Consider the following 24,622-nt stretch of genomic DNA (forward strand, 5'->3'; position numbering starts at 1 on the left):
AAAATAAATAAATAAATAAAAAAGAGATGCTTGAAGAAGAATATGGAATCTGAATTGGAGGAAGTCTCATTAACAACCTGTGATATTCATATAATACAACCTTGCTTGTGGGAAGCAAAGACGACTTAAAATACTTATTGATAAAGATCGACAATCACAGCCTTTGGTATGGGTTGCACCCTAAATCTAAATTAAAAAAAAAAAAAAAATCCTTACCACTGGAGCAATAAACAACATCGTAATAAATGGAGAAAAAGATTGAAATTGTCAACTACTTGATTTTGCTTAGATTCACCATCAACATTCATGGAAGCAGCAGTCAAGAAATCAAACAACGTATTACATTCGGCAAATGTTCTGCATAAGACACCTTTAAAGTGTTCAAGAGCAAAGATACCAGTTTGAGAACTAAGGTGTGCCTGACCCAAGCCATGGTGTTTTTAATAACCTTGCATGTATGTGAAAGTTGGACAGTGAATAAGGAATATCATAAAAGAATTGATGTACTTGAGTTATGGTGTTGGAGAAGCATATTAAAGGTACCATGGACTTCCAGAAGAACAAACAAATCTGTGTTGGACAAAGTACAACCAGAATGCTCCTTAGAAGCCAAGAATGTATCTCTCATACTTCAGACATATTATCAGGTGGGACCAGTTCTGATAAGAAGGACATGATGCTTGATAAAATCAAGGGTCAGCAAAAAAGAAGGTGACCTTCAACTAGGTGGATTGACACATAGTCAGTAGCAATAGCTCAAGCATAGCAGCAATTTTGAAGATGATGCAGGACTGAAAGATGTCTCATTCTGTTTTACAAAGGGTCGCTATGGGTCAGAACTGACTCGATGGCATCTAACAAGAAGAAACGTTTTAAAGTAGAAAAGGAGTTATCTGTAAACCTAAGACATTTTCTTAACCTTTTCTTATATTTTGCCCACAAAAAAATGAATTAGCAAGTGGAATGGGATGAGTGTATACATAGTGTTGGAGAATGGAGTTGGCAAGAAAATAGAATACATCTTCAAGCATTACATATTTTAGGAATCCTGAGCTTAGAACAGTAATATATCCTACTTCTTTGACTCCAGCATATTTCAACTCATTGCCCCCTATGCACTTATTTCAATCAAGATTTGTGTCTTCAATCACTTAAAAGTGTTCCTCTCCTGTGACTGCTTTTTAACTACTAGAAAAGGCCTACCTAGGGATGAATTATGTTTGCTTCACTTTAAATTATTTACTAACAATATGACATATACATTATTTCACTTTGACCTGAAGAAATAACCTCCAGATCATTGAATGTTTTTATCTGTGTGGTAAATCAGACACCTTTGAGAGACAACAATGGTTTATGACTACACTTTATCCATAAAGCAAACATATTTATATTCATTTACACAACAGAAAAAGAAATGCATACATCACTTACCTGTGCTGTCCCCAAATGTTACATAATGCATTCAACTGACCATAATCAATTTGTTTAGAAGGTTTTAAACCTGAAAAAAATAAATTAAAAATGAGTTATTTTCCATAATCTTAACCAAATATGCAAACATGAAGTTGAGTCAAAATTTATCTGCACTCTGACTGTAGAATTTATTTTAACCAAATTTTATAAAAGACAAATACATAATTTTTCAACATAATCTCCTTGCTTTTCAATACACTTGGTGCCATCTGTCACAAGCTTTCATATTCCCTTATTAAAATATGTTTTAGGCTAAGCTGCAAGCCACAAATGCACAGCTGTCTTTACTTCTTTATCAGAGATGAATCTTGGATTCAAAGTAACAAAAAGTTTACTTTCAAAAAATGAAGTTTTTGCAGATGTCTGTAGTGTGGGCAGAGATGTGCAAATCATGCAATGTTATACAAGATCACAAAACCATTAGACAACAATCCTCCGAGTTTAATCTGAAATTTAGGCTTCACTCTTCAGTGAGCATCTCCCTGTAAGGAGCACTGTTGATTGTTGAATGTTTTTCTCTTGATAGTTTCAATACTGACCCTTGAGAATCCTAGAAAACTGTAAACATCAATTTTCCAGCTGATGATTGACTTTTGAATTTTTCTTGGTGGGTGATTAAGAATGTTTCCATTTCATACTCTGCCATTTACTCTCAGTTTATCCATGGACATTGTGATCTCGCATGACAATGCTTATCTGCACACCTCTGCCCACTCTGCAAAAACTTCCTTTCAGGTGTTAAAGCATCCTCCCTGTATCCTGATCTTACTCCATCGGACTTTCCCCTGTGTGGTTCCATGAACGTGAAGATAGAGGTGCATCCATCCATGGCTCACAGCTCAGCCTAAAACAGTTTTTAATAAGGGAATATGAAAGCTTGTTGACAGATGGATAAAGTCTATTGAAAAACAAGGCGATTATGTCAAAAAATGATGTATTTGTCTTTTATAAAAATTGATTAAAATAAATTCTAAAGCCAAAGCGCAGATATATTTTTTTTACTTACCCTCATAGTTTCATTGTAAACATTCTTCACAGTAAAATAATTCAATGAAGTTAGGTGTTATCAGTTTTTGTTTAATACACAAGTAGATTCTAATAGATTTCTTAAATTATATCTGATTTTCACATACGGAAATGATTTAATATTCCTCATTTATTTTAAATCTGATTATTTTTAATTCTAGTAAATACTAAAATTGACTATTATGTAGTCATTTAACCTTCATAAAATAACACTCTTCTAAAAACAATCTTTTCAGAATACCTGTGCTACACCCTTAGGATCTGAGCTGGTTTCCAACATCCAAATATAACAATTCAAGTTTTCTCTTCCTCTTTTTGAAAAATTCCATTTCCCACTCCTTGTCCTTCCTTTTGCTGTCTTGCTTCCTCCAGTATCTTATGCCTCCTCCTCCAGTCTTCATCTTCTTCTATGGCTCCTCCTACTGTCTTTCTCTTCCTCTTGTTTCTTTCCCTTTTTTTTTTCTCAGTTACTCTTTCTCTGGAATGTTAGTAATTTTGATACAGGCCCTAATCTTTGGTCAACTCTGACTGCGAGCACCTTCCCTCATCTGTATTGTTGGCAGTTCTTTTGGTACTAAGTCAATTCATACAAGATCCCTTAAGAGAATCAAGCTAGTACCAAGAAACAAATGAATTGAGATTCTCCCTCAGTGCCAGATCATGCTGACATCCTTAAAAATATTTAAAACGATGAGCATTCACATTACGTGCCTTCTGGTTTCCAGTAGAATATATGCTATTAGAAATTTTGCAGAATAAAAGTTGTAATAGCTACTTGTTTATATATTTTATTCTTTCCCCTGTTGTTATTGTTGTTAGGTGCCTTTGTATCACTTTTGACTCATAGTGACCCTACATACAACAGAAACACTACCAGCCCAGCACCATTCTCTTTTTTGCTGGCCGTCTGCTTTACCAAGCGTTATGTTCTTTCTCCAGGGACTAATCCCTCGGACAACATGCCCAATGTATAGAGACAAAGTCTCCCTATTATTGCTTCTAAGAAACATTCTGGCTGTACTTCTTCTAAGACAGATTTTTTTGTTCTTCTGGTAATCAATGATACTTTGAATATTCTTCTCTAATACCAGAATTCAAATGCATCAATTATTCTATGGTTTTCCTTATTTACTGTCCATCTTTCCTGTTCATATGAAGCAATTGAAAACACTATGGCTTGGATGAGGTGCACCTTAGTTCTAAAAGAGATCTTTTTTGCTCTACAGTTTAAAGATGTCTTTTGCAGCAGATTTGCTTAAAGCAATATGCTATTTGATATATTAACTGTTGTTTCCATGAGCACTGATTGCAGATCCAACTAAAGTGATCTATGCAAAATGATCCACTAGGGGAAAGATTTCCCCTAGTGAAAATATATTGACAAAACCGGTGACTTGAATATATACTGACAAAAATCAGTAACTTAATAATGCATTTCTAAAACTTTTTTAAAAAATGCATTCACTGTCCACATTCAAATAACAAAGAGTTAGAATTTGATATGTCTAAATTTATCCACTTAATATCAGGTTTCAGATGCATAAAATTTGACTTCGTATAATCCCATAGTGATATAAAAGCTAATTCGTAATGACAGATATCATTTGCTAAATGATATCTGCTAGAAATTGAAATAAGGGTAATTTAACCAGAAAACTGATTGCTATCATATCATTTAGTAAATCTGGAGATATTAATTATATGATTTAGGAATTATTTTACTTACATTACTACTCAGTTATCACCTAAGAAAAAATTCTCTATTTTGTTTTGACACCATATAATCCAAGTTCCAACTTATAAACACCAAATACATATTTTAGTATGCTTAATAATATTTCTAAGGAGCTCTGGTATAGTAGTGGTTATGAATTGGGCTGCTAACCTCAGGATCAACAGTTCAAAACTACCAGCTGTTCCATGGAAAATAGTGGAGACTTTCTGCTCCAGTAAATATTTACAGCCTCAGAAACCCTATACAGGGTCACTATGAGTCGAAACCAACTCCTTGGCACATAACAACCAACAACAACCAATAATATTTCTAAGACATAATATATAAAATCCTTACTATAACAGATTACAAAATGCATAAATTATGAAGTGACTCCTATTATGTAGTCATTTAACCTTTTTTTTTCTTGGTGTGGTGCTGTGGGATAATGCACTGGACCACAAGGTCAGTTTGAACCACAAGATTGGTAGTTAAATTCACCAGCTGCTGTTCCTCGGAAATCCTATACAAGGTTGCTATGAATCAGAACTGACTCAAAAGCACTTAGCAACAACAATATTCAAGAACAGGGTGAGTATAACCTTGGTGAGTGATGTGGGAAGGAAAGAAGAGGATGCCATAGAGATTTGGTATGGTGCAGTGAATTGTTTTCATATGGCCTGTCTAGCTATGGTCTTGTAACTCCCAACAGAATTGTTAGCTGGGATAATTGCTATGAATAATATTTGGAATCCTGGTATAGCAATGTAGGATTAGCATGCTATTTTAAGGAATGTTTGAACTACAAGGCCAGTGGTTCAAACTCACTAGCTGCTCCTCAGAAACCTTATACAGGGTCACTATGAGTCAGAAACACCTTGATAGCACTTAACAGCAACAAAATATGTAAATGAGGTATGCCAAACCCTTGCAGAAATTGAACAATTTAGTATGCCTATGAAAATAGAGTGACTGGCTTACTTACCAATGGGATCAGTAGGTTTTATTATCCTGTTAGGCTTAATATATCTAATCCCAAAGAAATCCAAGAGGACCTCATTACCACCAGGAAGGAAATCTGGGGGTATTGTGTGTCTTTTGGACCAAGAACCCAGGGTCCCTGCACTGAGAACCTCCTAGATCCAGAAGAAACATTAAGTGTTGAAGACATTAAGAGACAATAGGGTAAGCCTGCCTGACTCACATAGCGAAAACTGAGCATCTTCAGCACAAGGCATACCAGCATTGCTAAAAACTTAGCTTTTACCCATGCAGGATCTTCCTAAAGTAAGGCAGAGCAGAACATCTCTGAACAGGTACCTTGCAGTGGAGACAAAAGAATTGTAATGCTTGTGAAGGGGGGTGGTACAATTACAAAAGAATTGTAATGTTTGTGAAGGGGATCCCTCAGTGGATCCCAAGCAAGAAAGCCCTGAGTGGGTCCAGGCAGGTGTTACATGCAAAACCTCCTGGGCAACTGGGTTCCAAATTGTATGGTAGCAAAAGAATCCCATAGGCTTGGGTAATGTGGTGAAAACATAGTAGGAGCATGGTGGCTGTCAGCAGCAAAGGCTCGCAAGGGCTGAAGAGGACTTTCAGCCATTAGTGAGGCCCAGTGAGACCCAAAAATAGAGCAGAAACCTCGGGGTCTGTGCAGGCTTCTAAGTAGACGGTCGCTACAGACAGCAGTGAAGGGAACACAGCATCTGATCTGAACCACTGGGTACCTGCCGCCCAGCAACATGAGAATTTGTTGATGTTGTTAGGTGCTTGCAAGTCGATTCAAGCTCATAGCAACCCTATGCACAACAGAAGGAAACACTGTCAGGTACTGCTCCATCCTTACACTTGAGCCCATTGTTACACTTGAGCCCATTACTGCTGCCACTGTGTCAATCCATTTCTTTGGGGTACTTCCTTTTTCACTTACCCTCCACTTCACTAAACATGATCTTCTCCAAGTACTGATGCCCTCTGATAACACGTCTGAAGTATAAGAAATGAAGTCTCACCATCTCGGCCTCTAAGGAGCACTCTGGCTATACTACTTCCAACACAGATGTTTATTCTTTGGGCAGTCCATGGTACTTTCAATATCCTCTTAACACCATAACTCAAATGCAACAATTTTTCTAAATTCTTCCTTAATCATTGTACAATTTTCACATGCATATGAGGCTACTAAAAATACCATGACTTGGGTCAGATGTACCTAGTCCTCAAACTGATGTCTTTGTCTTGAACATGTTAATGACCACTTGTGCAGATTTGCCTAATGCAATTCATCCTGTAATTTCTGGAGTGCTGTTTTCATGAAAGTTAATTGTGGATCCAAGCAAAATGAAGTCTTTGACAATTTTAATCTTTTCTCCATATATCATGATGTTATTTATTGCTCAAGTGGTGAGGATTTTTGTTTCCTTTACATTGAGGTGCAATTCATACTGAAGACTGTAGTCTTTGATCTTTACCAGTATTTTAAACCGTCTTTATTTTCAGGAAGCAAGGTCTTATCATCTGCATATATCAAGTTGTTAATGAGTCTTCCTCTAATCCTATTGACATGTTTTTCTTTATATAATCTAGTTTCTGAGATTACTTGCTTAACATACTGATTGAATAAGTATGATGGAAGAATACAAGCTTTGTGTACTCCTTTCCTGATTTTAAGTTATTCAATATTCTCTTGTTCTTTTCAAACGACTGCCTCCTACTCTATATATACTCTATATACAGGTTCCTCATGAGTACAATTTAGAGTTCTGGAATACCCATTTTTCATAATGTTATTCATAGCTTGTCATGATCCACAGAGTCAAAAGCCTTTGCATAGTCAACAAAGCACAATGAAACCTCTTCCTGGTAATCTCTGCTTTCAGTCAGTATCCATGTGACATCCTCTTCTGAATCCAGATTGAATTTCTTACCATTTTTTTCTCAATGTATTATTACAGCTGTTTTGTGAAGTATTTTCAGCAAAATTTTACTGACATGTGATATTAATTGCATTGTTTGATGATTTCCACATTATGTTGGTCACCTCTCCTTGGAATGAGCATAAATACAGATCACTTACAATCAATTGTAATTGTTTTCCAAATTTTTTGGCATGAATGATTAAGAACCTCTAGTGCTTCATCAGTTTTTGAAACATTTCAATTTGTGTTCATAAATTCTGAGAACATTGTTTTTGACAGTGCCTCAGTGCAAACTGGATGTCTTCCTTCAGTACCATTGGCTCTTGATCATATGCTACCTCTTGAAATGGTTGAACATCAAACCTTTCTTTGTCGTACAGTGACTCTGTATAATTTTCCATCTTCTTTTGATGCTTTCTGCATCATTCAACATTTTGTCCATTGAATCCTTTAATATTGCAAGTCAAGTCTTGACATTTAATTCAATTATTTCTGCTTGAGAAATGCTTAGTGTGTTCTTAATTTTTGATTTTTAAATTTCAGGTCTTTGCACATTCCATTGTGATACTGGATTATGCCTTTTTGAGCCACTGTTTGCAATTTTCTGTTCATCTCTTTGACTTCCTCATTTCTTCCATTTGCTTTAGCATCTTTATACTGAAGAGCAAATTTCAGAGTCTCTTCTGACATCCATTTTGGTCATTTCTCATTTTTCTGTATTTTTAATGATCTTTTGCTTTATTCCTGTATGATGGTCTTGATGTCAGCCAACAACTCTCTTGGTTTTCAGTCATTAGTGTCTAATGCATCAAATCTTTTCTTGAGATGATCTCTAAATTCTGATGGGATATGTTCAAGGTCACATTTTTGGCTCCTGTGGCTTTATTTTAGTTTCCTTCTGCTTCAACCCAAACTTGCATATGACTTATTGATGATTTAGTCCACAGTCAGCTCCTGGTCTTGTTTTGGCTGCTGCTGCTAAGCTTTTCCAACATCTCTTCCCATAGAGGTAAGCAATTTGATCCCTGTGTATTCCATCTGATGATGTCCGTGTATAGTAACCACTGATGTTTTAAAGAAGAATTTGCATTGAATAAGTCAGTGCTCTTATAAAATTCTATCATGCAATCTCCAGCATTTCTGTCACCAAGGCCATATTTTCTAACTATGATCCTTCTTATTTGTTTCTAAATTTCACATTATAATCATCAGTAATTATCAGTCCATCTTGATTGCAAGTTTGAAATAAAACTAATATAGCTCAATATCCTTTTGCATTAGTTAGCTGAGATGGGCTGGTACTGGCCATTTTGAAGCTGACATCCACATTGTTTATTATGCTGTGAATGATAAATTGAAGAGGAACGGCATCACATTCATCATCAAAAAGAACATTTCAAGATCTATCTTAAAGCATAATGCTGTCTGTGATAGATTAATATCCAAACGCCTACAAAGTAGACCATTTAATACCACTATTATTCAAATTTACTCACCAACCACTAAAACCAGTGATGATGAAACTAAAGAATTCTACCAACTTCTCCAATCTGAAATTTATCAAGTATGCAATCAAGGTGTATTGATAATTACTAATAATTGGAATGAAAGCATTAGAAATAAACAGGAAGGAACAGTAGTTGGCTGGAAAATATGGTTTCAGTGATATAAATGATGTTAGAAATCACAAGACAGAATTTTGTAAGACAAATTACCTCTTCATTACAAATATTTTGTAAAACAATACAAAGGACAACTATACACATGGACATCACAACAGCAAATACACAGAAATCAAATAGACTACATCTGTGAGAATACATGGTAGGAAAGTGCCATATCATCAGCCAAAACAAGATGAGCGACTAACTGTGGAGCACACTATCAATTGCCCATATACAAGTTCAGGCTGAAGGTGAAGAAAATTAAAACAAGTCCAGGAGAGTCAAAATATGACCTTGAACATATTCCACCTGAATTTAGAGATCATCTTAATAAGAGATTTGATTCATTCGACTCTAATGATCAAAGACCAGAAGAGTTGTGGGATGCCATCATAGAACATCATAAGGAAGAAAGCAAAAGATCATTAATAAGACAATAATAAAGACTGAAAAGACCAAAATGAATGTCAGAATAGACTCTGAAACTTGCTCTCCAAAATTCTATCTATGCATTCCAGCATAAAAATGATAAACCAAATGGAAAATATGATGAGGTAAAAGAGCTGAACATAAAATTTCAATGGGCGACTCAAGAAGACAAAGTCAAGTATTACAATGAAATGTTCAAAGACCTTGAGTGAGAAAAACGAAAGGGTAGAACATAACTCAGCATTTCTGTATCTGAAAGAACTGAAGAAAAAACTCAAGTCTCAACTTGAAATATTGAAAGATTCTATAGACAAAATATTGAATGATGCAGAAAGCATCAAAGATTGAAGGAATACACAGAGTCAGTGTATCAAAAAGAATTGGTCAATGTTCAACGGTATCAAGAAGTAGCATATGTTCAAGAACCAGTGGTACTAAAGGAATAAGTCCAAGGTGCTCTGAAGGCATTGGCAAAGAACAAGGCTCTGGAAATTGAGAATGTAAATTTAAATATTTCAAAAACTGATGTAACACTGGAGGCACTCACTCATCTATGTCAAGAAATTAGGAAGAAACACCAAGCCAACTGGTTGGAAGAAATCCATATTCGTGGCCATTCCAAAGAGAGAGTACCCAAAAGAATGTGGAAATCATCTAACAATGTCATTTATATCATATACAAATAATATTTTGCTAAGGATAGTTAAAAAACAGCTGCAACAGTACACTAATAAGGAATTGTCAGAGGTTCAAGCTGGATTCAAATGAGGACATAGAACAAGGGAATCCTGGCTGATGTAATATGGATCTTGGCTGAAAGCAGAGCATACCAAAAAGATGTTTACCTATGCTTTACTGACTATGTGGATCATGACAAGTTATGGACAACATTGTGGAGAATGGGTATTCTACAACACTGTGTTCATGAGGAAACAATACACAGACTAAGAGGCAGTCAATTGAACAGAACAAAGGAACACTTGTTTTGATGTTTTAAACTTAGAAAAGTGTTTCTCAGTGATGCACTGTTTCACCATACTTACTCAACATGTATTGTAAACAAATAATCCAAGAAGCTGGACTAAATGAAAAACATAGCATCAGGATTGGAGGAAAACTCATTAGCATCCTGCTACATGATAGAGGATGAAACCTTGATTGCTGAAAGCCACGAAGGCTTAAAATACTAATAAAGATCAAAGACCACAGTCTTCAGTATGAGTTGTACCTCAATGTACAGAAAACAAAATTCCTCACCACTGGACCAATAAATGACATTGCAATAAATGGATAATAATTGACAATAATTGGTATTGTCATGAACTCCATTTTGCTTGGAACCAATATCAACACTCATGAAAGCACAAGTTGCAAAATCAAATGACTTGTTTCCCTGGGAAAATCTGCAGCACAAGACCTCTCTAAAGTGTTCAAGAGCAAAGGTGTCAGTTTGAGGACTAAGGTGTACATTACCCAAGCCATGATTATCTTCAATAGCCTCATATGCATATGAAAGTTGGACAATGAATAAGAAAGACCACAGAAAAATGGATGTATTTGGGTTATGGTGTTAGAGAAGAATATTACAAGTATCATGGGCTGCCAGAAGAACAAAAAAATCTGTGACCATTTAGGAGCCAGGATGGCAAAACTTCATCTCTCATACTTCAAATATATAATCAGAAGGGACCAGTACCTGGAGAAGGACATCATGCTTGGGAAACCCCCCAATGAGATGGATTAGCTCAGTGACAGCAGCGATGTTTTCAAGCATAACAACAATTATGAAGATGATGCAAGACCAGACATTCTGTTGTGTATAGAGTCACTGTTAGCTGGAATTCACTGAACAGTACCCTAACAACAACAGCAACAACATGTTAATGGTATTTGTGCATCACCAACATTGTAGCTTCTATTCCAATAATCTCTTTTGATTGTGGATCAAATGAAGTCTTTGAAAACTTCAATTGCTTTTCCAATATCATGATATTTTGTCCAGTCATGAGGATTTTTGCTTGCTTTACACTGAGGTGCAATCCATATTGAAGGTCTTTAATGATCTTCAATAAGTAATGTGAACTGTTCTTGCTTTAAGCAAGTAAGGTTGTATCATCTGCATATCACAGTTTGTTAATTAGTCTTCCTCCAATCCTGATGTCATATAATCCAGCTTCTCAGATTATTTGCTCAGAACACTGATTGAATAAGTATTATTCATCATTTGAATGGTGCACACCTTTCCTAATTTTAAGCCATTTAATGTTCCCTTGTTCTGTTCTAACAAATGCCTCTTGAACTATATACAGGTCCTTCATGAGCACAATGAACTGTTCTGGAATAACCATTCTTGACAATATTATCCATAGTTTTTCATGGTCCACACAGCTGAAACCCTTTGCATAGTCAATAAAGCACAGGTAAACATATTTTTTGTATTACCTGCTTTGAGCCAAGCTCCATCTGATGTCAGCAATGATATCCTTCATTGCAAGTCCTACATGTCTGAATGCAGCTTGAACCTCTGGCAGTTTCCTGCCAGTGTACTGTTACAGCTGTTTTTAAAAATTATCTTTAGCAAAATTTTACTTGAATGTGATATTAATGGTATTTTCCAATGATTTCCACTTTCAGTTGGGTCACGTCTCTTTAGAATGGGTACACATATGGATCTCTTCAAATTAGTTGACCAATTGGCTCAAATTTCTTGGCATAGATAAGTGAGTACCACTAGTGTTATACCAGTTTGTTGAAAGATTTCAATTTGTATTCCATCAGTTCCAAGAGCCTTATTTTTTGCCAATGCCTTCAAGCCCTTCGACTTTTTCCTAATGCACCAATGGTTCTTGGTCATACTACCTCTTGAAATGGTTGAACATCAACACTTTATTCTGAGGAAAGTGGCTCTTTGTATTTCTTTTATCTTTTTGTTTTATGCTTTCTGCATCATTCAATACTTTGCCCGTGTTATTTTTATTAAATGCCAAAACAGTTACAACTTGTAGCAAGCCTATATAAGGATTCTGAGGAGCAAATAATTGGTTTGAACCACTGACCATGTGGTTAGAAGTTCAGTACTTATTCAACAGATTTGCACCAGGACTCCCATGTATCACTTCTATAGTACAAATTGAGGATCGAATTCTTTCTTCAGTTTTTCAGCTTAGGTTTGCAGGGACAGAAGCAAAAAATTTTCAAGTGGGTCACTAGGAGTAATAGTGAGTGGTATCACTCACATTTCCACCCCTTTGTTCCTGGACTTTGGTCCTGACAATTGGATATACATCACCATATATTGGATGCTAACTAGAGCAATCCGGCTTCCTTGAGAACATTGTCCCAACCCTGCAAGGTATTGCCACCTAGCTGGTGCCATAATTGTGCCTTTAGAAGGCCATTCCATCACTCAATCAAACCAGGTGCTTAAAATGATGAGGAACATGGCATGAGCAGTGAGTTCCATGAGCATGGGCCCATTTTTGTACTTCTTTTGCTGTGAAGTAGGCTCCTGGTTAAAGATGATATTTGTGTGGGATACCATGATGGTGGATAAGATATTCTGTAAGATCACAGGTGATTGTTTTGGCAGAAGGATTTCATACAGGGAAGACAAATTCATATACAGAGTAAGTGTCTATTCCTGTAAGCACAAAAAATTGTCCTTTCTATGATGGATGTGGTACAATGTAATCAGCCTGCCACCAGGTAAGCTGAATGATTTCTATGAGGAATGGTCCATACCTGGGACTCATTGTTGGCTTCTGCTGCTGGCAGACTGGGCACTCAACAGTGGCTGTAGCCAAGTCAGCCTTGGTGAGTGGAAATTCATGCTGCTAAGCCTATTCATAATCTCCATCTCTGCAACCATGTCAACTTTGTTCATGAGCCAGTTGGGCAATGACAGGAGTGGCTGGAGAAAGCATGATTACTTTCTATAGAATATGTCACCCTGGTCACTTGGTTGTTAAAATTCTCCACTGTTGAAGTAACCCTTCGGTGCACATTCATATGAGACACAAATATCTTTACCTTTTTGCCCATTCAGAGAGGTCTATCCACGTACTTGATACCTACATCTTCTTATCACCAATTTTCCAATCACATTTCTTGCAAGTCCCTGTTCATCCAGTCAAATCATTGGTAATAGCCCATGAATCAGTATACAGTCACACATCTGACCATTTTTCCTTCATAGCAAAATGAAAAACTAGATGCACTAATCAAAGTTATGCCCATTGAGAAGATTTCCCTTCACCACTGTCCTTCAGGGCAGTCCCTGTAAGGGCCTATGGTGGTGCTGCCTGTCCACTTTCAAGTAATACCTGAATATCATGCAGAACTCTCTGTAGGACCTCACTATGAAGCCATAGATGTAGACTGGGACAGGGAATGCAGTGTGATAGGAGTGGGGACCGTGAGCATTTGGACCAGTTCTTCATGCAACTTACTCATGCTCTCAGGTCCTGCTTGAGCCTGGTCTCATAGATACTATTTCCATTTAATGATGGAGTGCTGCTATGCATATCCAACTTTATGACTCTGAGTGAGACTACACTCAGTCCATGATAGGTAGCTTCAGCTGCATAGTCACTTGGTGGCCCATGGTTAGACATTCAGTCTCTACTAAGGCCCAGTAACAAGAATAAAGCTGTTCCTCAGAGAGGAGTAGTTATTTTCGGAGGATGGCAGGGCTTTGTACCAAATTCTTAAGGGTCAGCATTGTGATTCATTGATAGGGGCCTGCCAAAGACTCCAAACTGCATCTCTATCAGTCACTGATACTTCAAACACCACTGGATCGGCTGGATCACATGGTCCAAGTGGCTGAGGAACTTACACAGCAGCTTGAACTTGAGGAGTCTTTTCTTGTTGTGGGTCCCACTCAAAATTAGCAGCTTTTTGAACCACATGATAAATAGGAGTCCTAGTGTAGCATTGTGGGTTAATGTGCCAGACTGCAAAGTCATTTGAGCTGTCAGGTTAGTGGTTCAGGCTCACCAGCTGCTCCTCAGAAAGCCTATACAGGGTCACTGTGGGTTGGCACTGACTTGACAACACTTAACAACACCAACAACAAAGCACACCCAAATGAAGAACATTTTGCCTCCAAAATCCAAAGAGTCTGCCAGGCACTGTACCTCTTTTTTAGTTGTTGTTTTTAAGTACCGTGGAGTCGATTCCAACTCATAGTGACCCTGCACAGGGTTTCTGAGGCTGTAAATCTTTACAGAAGTAGAAAGCCTCATCTTTCTCCCGTGGAATGGCTGGTAGTTTCAAACTTCTGACCTTGAGGTTAGCAGCCTGATCCATAACCACTATACTACCAGAGCTCCTTTATTAGTTGTGGGAGGTACCAAATGCAATACCTTACTCTTAACTTTAATAGGACTATCTCTACATGCCCCATACCACTGATCCTCTAGAAATTTTAGGTGGAAGGTACCTGAATTTGCATTGGATTAATTTCCCACCCTCTGGAGTCCTGGTGTGGCACTGTGGATTAATGCACTGGACTTCAAAGTTTGTTTGAACCACAAGGTCGACAGTTCAAGCTCACCAGCTGCTACTCAAAACCCTACTCAGGGTCGCTATGAGTCAGAACTGATGCAACAGCATTTAACAATTACAACAGCAGACAGATGTTTTACCAATAAGTCTAGAGTCATTGATACTTCTTTCTCACTAGTACCAATAACATCATCAATATAATGGACCAGTGTGATGTCTTGGGGCAGGGAAAGGTGATCAAGGTCCCTGTGGACTAAATTATGACATAGTTTAGAGTTCATGTACCCTAAGGTAAGTCTGTGAAAGTGTAATGTAGACCTTGCCAGCTGAAGGCCAACTGTTTCTGGTGAGCCTTATAAACTGGAATTGAGAAAAAGGCATTGGCCAGATCAATAGTTACACACCAGGTACCAGGAAAGATCTTAATTTGCTCAAACAAAGAAACACCATCTGGAACTACAATAGGAGTCACAACCTGGTTAAGTTTATGATAATCCATTGTAATTCTCCAAGATCCATAAGTTTTTTGCATAGACCAGTTAGGTGAGTTAAATGAAGATGTGGTGGAAATCACCACCCTGTATCCTTCAAGTCCTTGATTTGTTACGATCTCTGCAATCCCTCCATAATTGTTTTAGGTTACTCTCTTGCTAGGTAAGGGTAGTTCTAATGGTTTCCACTTGGCTTTTCCAACCAAAATAGCCCTTATTAAACATTTCAAGGATCCAGTGTGAGGGTTCTGCCAGTTGTTGAGTATGTCTATACTGATTATGCATTCTGGAACTAGTAAAATCACCACAGGATAAATTCTAGGACCCACTGGACCCACAGTGAGATGGACCTTCACTAATAACTTGACCTCCATATACCACCATTCAGACTGGTGGGCCACAGTGACATTTTGGGTCTGCTGGAATTAGTATCAATTCAGAGCCAGTGTCCAGTGATGGCCAAAATGTCTTATTATTTCATTTCCCTCAATGGACAGTCACCCTTGTAAAAGGTCCCTTTGGGGAAGATTTGAAGAAAGACTAACCACTGGTGGCATATTGGGATCCTTCCTCAGGGGACATAGCCACCCCTTCATTCAAGGGGTTGTGGGGTTGTAAATTGGCTCAAGTCTGGGAATGGATTGAAAAGCTGTGACTTTCTGTTCGAGTGGTTCAAGTCTGACTGTTGTTTACTTGACCCAGAATTCTCCCTCTTGTACAAATCAAGTAAATATTTAGTAGATTTCCCAACTACTTCACTCCTAGGGACATGCTGCCTAATTAGCCAACACCATAAATCTACATGAGTCAGACTACTCTGATTACTGCTTTGATTCTGCTATCTATTATGGTAATAATAGACATCCACCTTGTCTTTGTCAATTAAATACTTCTACTCATCCCATTGTGGTTAGATGTCTTAATTCAATTAGGGAAATCTCCACTGTCAAATCCAATTTTCATAATACAGTGACCACAGCAGTCTTCAAGGATGCTGGGGCTTCCATCACAAATTTGTTCCTTACTTTTGTGATAAAAGGTATGTCCTCTGAGCACTCCATGTATGGGCTTATGAGTGTCTCCTTATAAATCCACTCTAACATGCCAGTTTCCCAAAGCCTTTAGATTGCTTCTCCTACAGAATACCAAGGCTGGTCTGCTGCTTCAGCGTGATGCATTGTAGTCCACAGTGCTGTCCATGCTTCAGTGAAACAACCAATAAACTATTCTATCCTTTCCTAACCTCTCAAGCTAAAACATTGAATGAAGAATCTGTGCTTAGCGGGCCCATATCAATAAAATGAGACTGATAAAATATTATGTTCCTTGCACCATTATTCCACACCTTTAATAGTCATTCCCACACATATTCATCTGGTTTCTGTTTATACAGATCAGAAAAATCAAGCAGTTCTTTTGGAGTATAGCATACTTCATCCTGGGTCACAAATTATACTTCACCTTTTGGGGCTCATTGGAACAGAAGTCTAGTTATAGGTCTAGAAGCAATAAATGGTGGCGATGTTTCCTGGGAAGATTCATCAATGTCTTACAAGACATCTACCTTAGATTATGCTTCAGAAAGTGCTTTAAGCACCATCTCAGCAGGCACAGTAGAGTTAATCTCATCAAGAGTAGGCAGAGGAGATGTTTTTACTGATAATCTCTTCAGATGGAAGAGGTGCCGCTGTTGGCAAGATTGACTCAGTCGAACTACAGGCTCTGTGTCCCCAGCTTTGATTATCTGCTCAAATGTCCCCTTCCCAAGTTTCAGAATCTCTAACCAATGCCCTCATTTTTGCATCAGGTACCATTCCAGGTTGGGAACTGAGTCAGTGTTATAATCCAGCCAATCTAAGTCTGGTTTTCAGCAGTATCAGCCCTGCCACTACAAGAAGGTAGGCTTTATCTCTGAACACAAATGGAAACTCTGAGGACTTTTATGTAGTGTTTGAGCCTTAACTCTTTAGCCCTAAGCAAATCTCTTTCCTTAACCAGTTGATCCATGTTCTGTTAAGTCCCTACATAAGTAGGACCAACCAATCAGCTTCTCTATACTTCTCATACTGCCAAATTTGCAGAAAAGTATCATATACACAATCACCCACAGCTTTGCTTTTCCCAATACGTGATGTACTGGTGGTGATGTTTTGCCTATTAATATTGCCACCTCACATCATGGATTAGCAATGCCCTTAACTCTCTTTACTAATGGAGGCAGTTATCAGTGTCTTTAGATTCATGCATAATGTCAGATGTTCAAACTCACCAGTGACAACTTGGAAATCCTATACAGGGTCACTATAAGTCAAAGCTGACTCATTAGCACTTAACAACAACAAATATATAAACATATATGTTGGTTTATGTTTAGTGCTATAGATTCTGTTCCAATACACAGAGACCCTATATAGGGTTTCCAAGCAGCAGCTGGTAAGCATGAACCACCAATCTTGTGGTTCAAACAGAATTTTCAGTGCAGCACATTAACCCACACGATGATTCATATGTGGCTGTGTGACACATCTTTCTACCGCGGAACAGCTGGTAGTTTCGAACTGCTGACCTTGCGATTCGCAACCCGATTCGTAACCATTACGCAACCAGAGCTCCATATATATATATGGAAAGTCATATATATATGTATACATATTATATATATATATAGAGAGAGAGAGAGAGAGTGTGTTCAAGCAGTGGACTTCAAGGTTAGCTTGATACAAAGTTGACAGTTCAAAGTCATCAGCTACTCCTTGGAAACCCTATACAGGGTCATTTTGAGTCCAACTGACTCAGTGGCACTTAACAATAACAACAAATACATACATACATACATACGTAAGAGAGAAGTTTATATCAAGGAAATGCACCATAATCGTAGAGAGTCCCTGGGCAGACATGATGCAGAACCAGTGGCATGGAACACATGAGCCAGAGTGACAAAAACAGGCATTCAGGGCCCTCCAGTGTACATCTGGTTTTTCAGGCAAACTCAGCTGGCAGGCCCAGCAGGCAAACACACAATAGAGCAGGCCGCTGGCTCAGGTTCAAAAAACCAGAGGTTAGAGGACAACTCAGATGTGAGATTCAGACCCAACAGGGAAGAGAGCGAGTCTTTCCTGTATGTCTGTTATATTGGGAGCAAGCCATACTCCTAAGGAAACATCCTTTCAATTGACTGGCTGCTTATAGCTAGTCATCACAGAGTTAACTATGCTTGCTCCTAGCCAATCACAATAGCGTCAACTATCATTGCCAAACAACTAGAAATCCTGGCTAAATCAAATTGACACAAAACCTAATTATCACAAATATTATCCTATCACAGATATGTTCTTTTTGGCAATAAATGTGATTTCATTCTTCTACAATTATTCTTTCCTGCTATAGTAAACCATATGGTTGTCTGATTCCAAATGGCCAATACCAGTCCATTTCAATTCATTAATTATCTTTAATGTGTTCCATTTCATTTTTGACAAATTCCAATTTTCCTGGATTCTTAACTTAGTACATTCCATATTCTGATTACCAATGGATGTCTGCAGCTTTTCTCCTCATTTCAAGTTGTGCCCAATCAGCAAATGAAGGTTTTCAAAGTTTTACTCCATGTAGATCATTTGGTCAACTCTACTTAGAGAAGGCAACTTTTTCCCAGTTGAATTTTGAGTGCCTTCCAGCCAGAGGGACTCATCTTCTGGTTCTATATCTAACAAAAGTTCTGCTGCTATTTAAGCTTTTCATTGGGTAAACATTCAGAAGTAGTCTGCTTCTTTTCCTAATCTGTCTTCATCTGGAAGCTCCATTGAATCTTGTCTATCATGGGTGACCCTGCTGATGTTTAAAATACTGGAAGTTTAAAAGCACAGCTTCCATCATCAGAGCAGTATGCCAGCCACCACAACTGACAGATGTGCTGTTGTTGTTGTTACTAGGTGCCATCAAGTTGGTACCAACTCATAGTGACCCTGTGCACAACATAGGTCCAACCTCACAGTCGTTGCTACATTTGAGCCTATTGATGCTGCCACTATGCCAGTCCATATCATTGGGAATCTTCCTCTATTTATCCGAACCTCCCATTTACTAAATGTGATATTCTTCTCCACTGACTGGTCCCTCCTGACAATATGTCCAAAGTACAAGAGACGAAGTTTGGCCATCCTGGCCTCCAAGGAGCACTTTGGCTGTACTTTTTCCAACACAGATCCGTTTGTTTTTGACAGTCCATGGTAATTTCAATATTCTCCTCCAACACCATACCTCAAAGGCATTAATTCTTCTACAGTCTTCCTTATTTACTGTCCAATTTTCGCATGCATATGAGGTTATTGAAAATACCATGGCTTGGGTCAGGTGCACCTTAGTGCCTTAAGTGCCGCAGCACTTTGTTGAAATATTTCAATTTGTATTCCATCAACTCCTGGTGCCTTGTTCTTTGCAAATGGCTTCAATACACCTTGGACTTCTACCTTCAGGATCACTGGCCACGTGTAGTGGTAAATATATTAAGAATGCCTCATTCAAACCCTTTCAGAGTCCTGGTGTGGTGCTGGACTGCAAAGTCAGTTTGAACAGCAAAGTCGGTCATTCAAGTTCACTAGCTGCTCCTCAGAAACCCTATACAAGGTTAGTATGTGTCAGAACCAACTTGAAATCACTTAACAACAACAACAATTCAAACTCTTTAGATCAGGCCTCTATCCTGTACCCCCATATCATTCACTTGAATATCCCCTAGAAAAAAATCAAACTCAAGACAATTATAATCTCACTTAAAACTGGTGTGGCATTGTAGGTTAATGTGCCAGACTGCAAAGCCATTTTAACTGCAATGTTGATGGTTCAAGCTCACCAGCCACTCCTTGGAAACCCTATCCTGGGTCGCTATGGGTCAGAACCAACTCGATGTCACTTAAGAACAACAACAACTTAAAACTCCTCCTGGCATATTTTCCCTAAAATTCTGATCCTTTTGCTGAATTTTCTATCTAAGTTAAGGAAACCTCACCATTTATCATCCCTCACCATTTACCATGCCTCTGTCACCAACCTTATGATCTTATTCTAACCTTTTCCTTTCAGAAGCAATGTTTTACCAACATTATCATAATGTATCTCTCTTTTGATTTTATCCTGATTATCTGTCAAACATCCTTTGCAAATCATGATGGCTCTGTACTATTAGCACTGGACTGAAAATGGAATGATTGGAAGTTCAAGTCAAGCACCTGTTCAGAGGGAGACGGATAAAGCTGTCTGCTCCCACAATATATGTCCAGCCGCAGAAACCCAATACAGTCTTTATGAGTCAAAACTGCACTTAGCAGCAATTATATATATGTATCTACTACTTGTCTATCAGTTTGTCGCACTGTGGTGGCTTGATTATGGGCTGCTGTGATTCTGAAAACTATGCCACTGGTATTTTAAATACCAACAGGGTAACCCATGGTGGATAGGTTTCAGATGAGTTTCCAGATGAAGACAGACTAGGAAGAAGAAGACAGGAAATACTTCTGAATATTTAGTTACTGAAAACCTTATGAATAGCAGAGAAACACTGTCAGATACATATAGTGCTGGAAAATGAGCCCCTCAGGTTGGAAATAACTCAAAATGGACTGAGGAAGAGCTGCCTCCTCAAAGTAGAGTTGACCATGATGACGTGAATGGAGTAAAGCCCGTGGGAATCAATCTCTCAAGAACTTCATTTGATAATGGGGCACAACTCAAAATGAAAACAGTTTGAAATGTTTTGTAAACATGTAATAAGCTATAAACATTCAGTAATAATCGAAACACGGAATGTTTCTAGGAAAATTGGGAATTGTCAAAAATGAAATGGAACGCATAAACATCGATATCTTAGGCATTAATGTGCTGAAATGGACTGGTATTGGCCATTTTGAATCTGACAACCACATGGATTACTATGCCAAGAATGACAAATTGAAGAGGAATTGTGTTGCATTCATCATCATAAAGAACATATTAAGATCAGTTATGAGGTACAATGCTTCTATGATAATATCCATGTGCCTACAGGCAAGACCAAAGAGCTCTAGTAGCATAGTGGTTATGAATTGGGCTGCTAACCTCAAGGTCGGCAGTTCGAAACTACCAGCGTTTCCGCAGGAGAAAGATGAGATGTTCTGCTCCCGTAAAGATTTGCAGCCTCGGAAACCCTGTGCAGGGTCACTATGAGTTGGAACTGACTCCACAGTACTTAATAAGAACAACAACAGGCAAGACCAGTTAATACCACTATTATTCAAATTTACACACCAACCGCTAAAGTTAGTAAGGATGAAATAGAAGAATTCTACCAACTTCTTAAATCTGAAATTGATCAAACATGAAATCAAATGTATTGATCATTACTAGTGATTGTAATAGAACGGTTAGGAGCAAAGAGGAAGGATCAGTAGTTGGAAAATATGGCCTTGGTGATAGAAATGATGCTGGAGATCTCATGATAGAATTCTGTAAAACCAATAGTTTGTTCATTTCAAATACCTTCTTTAGACAGCATAAGAGATAATTATATACATGTGGAATACACAGAAATCAAATTGACTACTTGTGGAAAGAGACGGTGGAAAAGCTCCATCTCATCAGCCAAAACAAAGCCAGAGGCAGATTGTGGAACAGACCATCAATTGCTCATATGCAAATTCAGACTGAAGCTGAAGAAAATGAAATGAAGTCCACGAGAACCAAAATATGACCATGACTATATCCCACCTGAATTTAGAGATCATCTGAAGAACAAATTTGATATATTAAACACTAAAGACCAAAGACCAGAAAAGTTGTGGGATGACATCAAGAACATCATATAGGAAGAAAGCAAAAAGTCATTAAGAAGACAAGAAGGAAAGACCAAAATGGATGTCAGAAGAGACACTGAAACTTGCTCAACAGTTTAGAGATGCTAAAGCGATTGGAAGAAATGAGGAGGTGCAAGAGCTGAACAGAAAATTTCAAAGGTCAGTTTGAAAAGATAAACTCAAATATTACAATGAAATGTGCAAAAGCCTGGAGTCAGAAAACCAAAAGGGAAGAACATGCTCAGCATTTCTCAAGCTTCAGGAGTACTGAAGAAAAAAATTCAAGCCTACAGTTTTGTTATTGAAGGATTCTCTGGGCAAATTATTGAATGATGCAGAAGCACCAAAAGAAGATATAAGGAACACACAGAGTCACTGTACCAAAAGGAAATGACTGATGTTCAACCTTTTCGAGAGGTACTATATGATCAAGAGCCAATAATACTGAAGATGCATTGAAGGAATTGGGAAAAAAAGAAGGCAGCAGGCATTGATGGAATAAAAATTGAAATTTTTCAAGAAAGTGTGGCAGCATTGGAGGCACTCAAATCATCAATGTCAAGAAATTTGAAACATAGCTATCTGGCCAACAGATTAGAAGAGATCCATATTTGTGCCCATTCCAAAGAGAGCTCACCCAATGGAATGCAGAAATCATCGGACAATATCTTTGATATGCCATGTGAGTAAAGTTTTAGCAAAGGTAATACAGAAAAGGCTGCAAACATACATTGACAAGAGAACTTCCAGAGGTTCAAGCCGGATTCAGAAGAAGACAAGGAAAGAGAGATATCATTGCTGATGTCCGATGGATCTTGGATGAAAGCAGAGAATATCAGAAAGATGTTTACCTGTGCTTTATTGACTACACAAAGGCTTTTAATTGTGTGGATCATGACAAGCTATGGACAACATTGCAAAATATGAGTATTCTGGAACACTTTTAATTGTGCTCATGAGGAATCTGTACATACACCAAGAGGCAGTTGTTCGAACAGAACATGAGACTACTGAATGGTTTAAAATTAAGAAAGGTGTGCGATAAGGTTGTATTCTTTTGCCGTACTTTTTCAACCTGCATGCTGAGCAAAAAATCCGAGAAGCTGGCTTATATGAAGAAAAACGTGGCATCAGGATTGAAAGAAGGCTCATTAACAACTTGTGATATGCAGATGATACAACCTTGCTTGCTGAAAGTGAAGAGGTCTTAAAATACTTACTGATGGAAATCAAAGACCACAGCCTTGGGTATAGATTGCATCTCAACGTAAAGAAAACAAAAATCCTCACCACTGACCCAACAGGTGCTCTGTTCTGAATTTCTTGCCATAGTATGAATGAGTGCCTTTAGTGCTGCAACAGTTTGTTGAAAGATTGCATTTAGTATTTCATCGATTCCCGGAAACTGGTTCTTTGCCAATGCCTTCACTGCATGTTGGACTTCTTCCTTTAGTATCATGGGTTCTTGATCATAAGATACCTCTAGAAATGGTTCAACATCGACCAGGTATTTTTGGTACTCTGACTCTGTATATTGTTTCCATTTCTTTAAATGCTATTTGTCTGCATCATTCAATATTTTGTCAACAGAACTCTACAAAACGCAAGTTGAGGCTTGAGTTTTTCTTCAGTTTCCTCAGCTTAAGAAACACTGAGTGTGTTCTTTCCTTTTGGTTTTCTAACTCCAGATCTGCAACTTTTATTATTTGACTTTGTCTTCTAGAGCTGCCCTTTGAAATTTTCTATTCAGCTCTTTTACCTCATTTCTTCCATTTCCTTTAACATCTCTATGCTGGAGAGCACATTTCAGAGTCTGGTCTGATTTACAGTTTGTTATTTTCTTCTTTCCAACTTATGTTTTTATTTTATTTTATTTTATTTTTGCTTTCTTCCCTTATAATGTTCTTGATGTCATCACACAACTTCTGTAGTCTTCATTCATTAGTGTCTAATTCATCAAATTTCTTCCTGAGATGACATCTAAATTCAGGTGGGGTATGTTCAAGGTCATAATTTGGCTATAGTGGGGCTTGGTTTAAATTACTTCAGCTTCAGACTGAACCTGTATATGAGCAATTGATGGTCTGTTCCACAGTCTGTCCCTGGCCTTGTGTTGACTTGATATGGAGCTTTTTCATCGTCTCTTTCCACAGATGCTGTCTATTTAATTTCTATGCATTCTGTATGGTGAGGTCCATGTGTACAGTCACTTTTTATGTTGTTTTAAAAATGCATTTGCAATGAAGAAGTCATTGACCTTTCAAGATTCTATCACATGATATCCAGTATCATTTCTATCGCCAAGGTCTTATTTGCCAATGACTGATCCCTCCTCTTTTTTCAACCTTTGCATTCCAATCATCAGTAATTATCAATACATCTTGAATACATGTTTGATCAATTTCATACTGAAGAAGTTGGTAGAATTCTTCAATTTCATCATCATTGGTTAATATTTGTATTCATTGCTCTTATTTGTAGGTGTATGGATATTATTCTATCACAGACAGCACTGTACTTCAAGATAGATATTAAAATGTTCTTTTTGATGATGAATGTAACA

The 24,622-nt window shown here is 37.8% G+C and overlaps 1 protein-coding gene across 1 annotated transcript in view; it reads right to left on the bottom strand.

Moving 5' to 3' along the window:
- CNBD1 (cyclic nucleotide binding domain containing 1) overlaps nt 1-24,622 on the bottom strand; it is a 683,582-nt gene that overhangs the window by 639,270 nt on the left and 19,690 nt on the right. Inside the window, exon 2 of the mRNA XM_006859260.1 lies at nt 1,435-1,504. Within this exon, the coding sequence (XP_006859322.1) occupies nt 1,435-1,504 (70 nt within the window). The remainder of the gene's footprint in view (nt 1-1,434; nt 1,505-24,622) is intronic.

This window comes from Chrysochloris asiatica, unplaced genomic scaffold (assembly GCF_000296735.1).
Source record: "Chrysochloris asiatica unplaced genomic scaffold, ChrAsi1.0 scaffold00031, whole genome shotgun sequence".
Taxonomy (NCBI): domain Eukaryota; kingdom Metazoa; phylum Chordata; class Mammalia; order Afrosoricida; family Chrysochloridae; genus Chrysochloris; species Chrysochloris asiatica.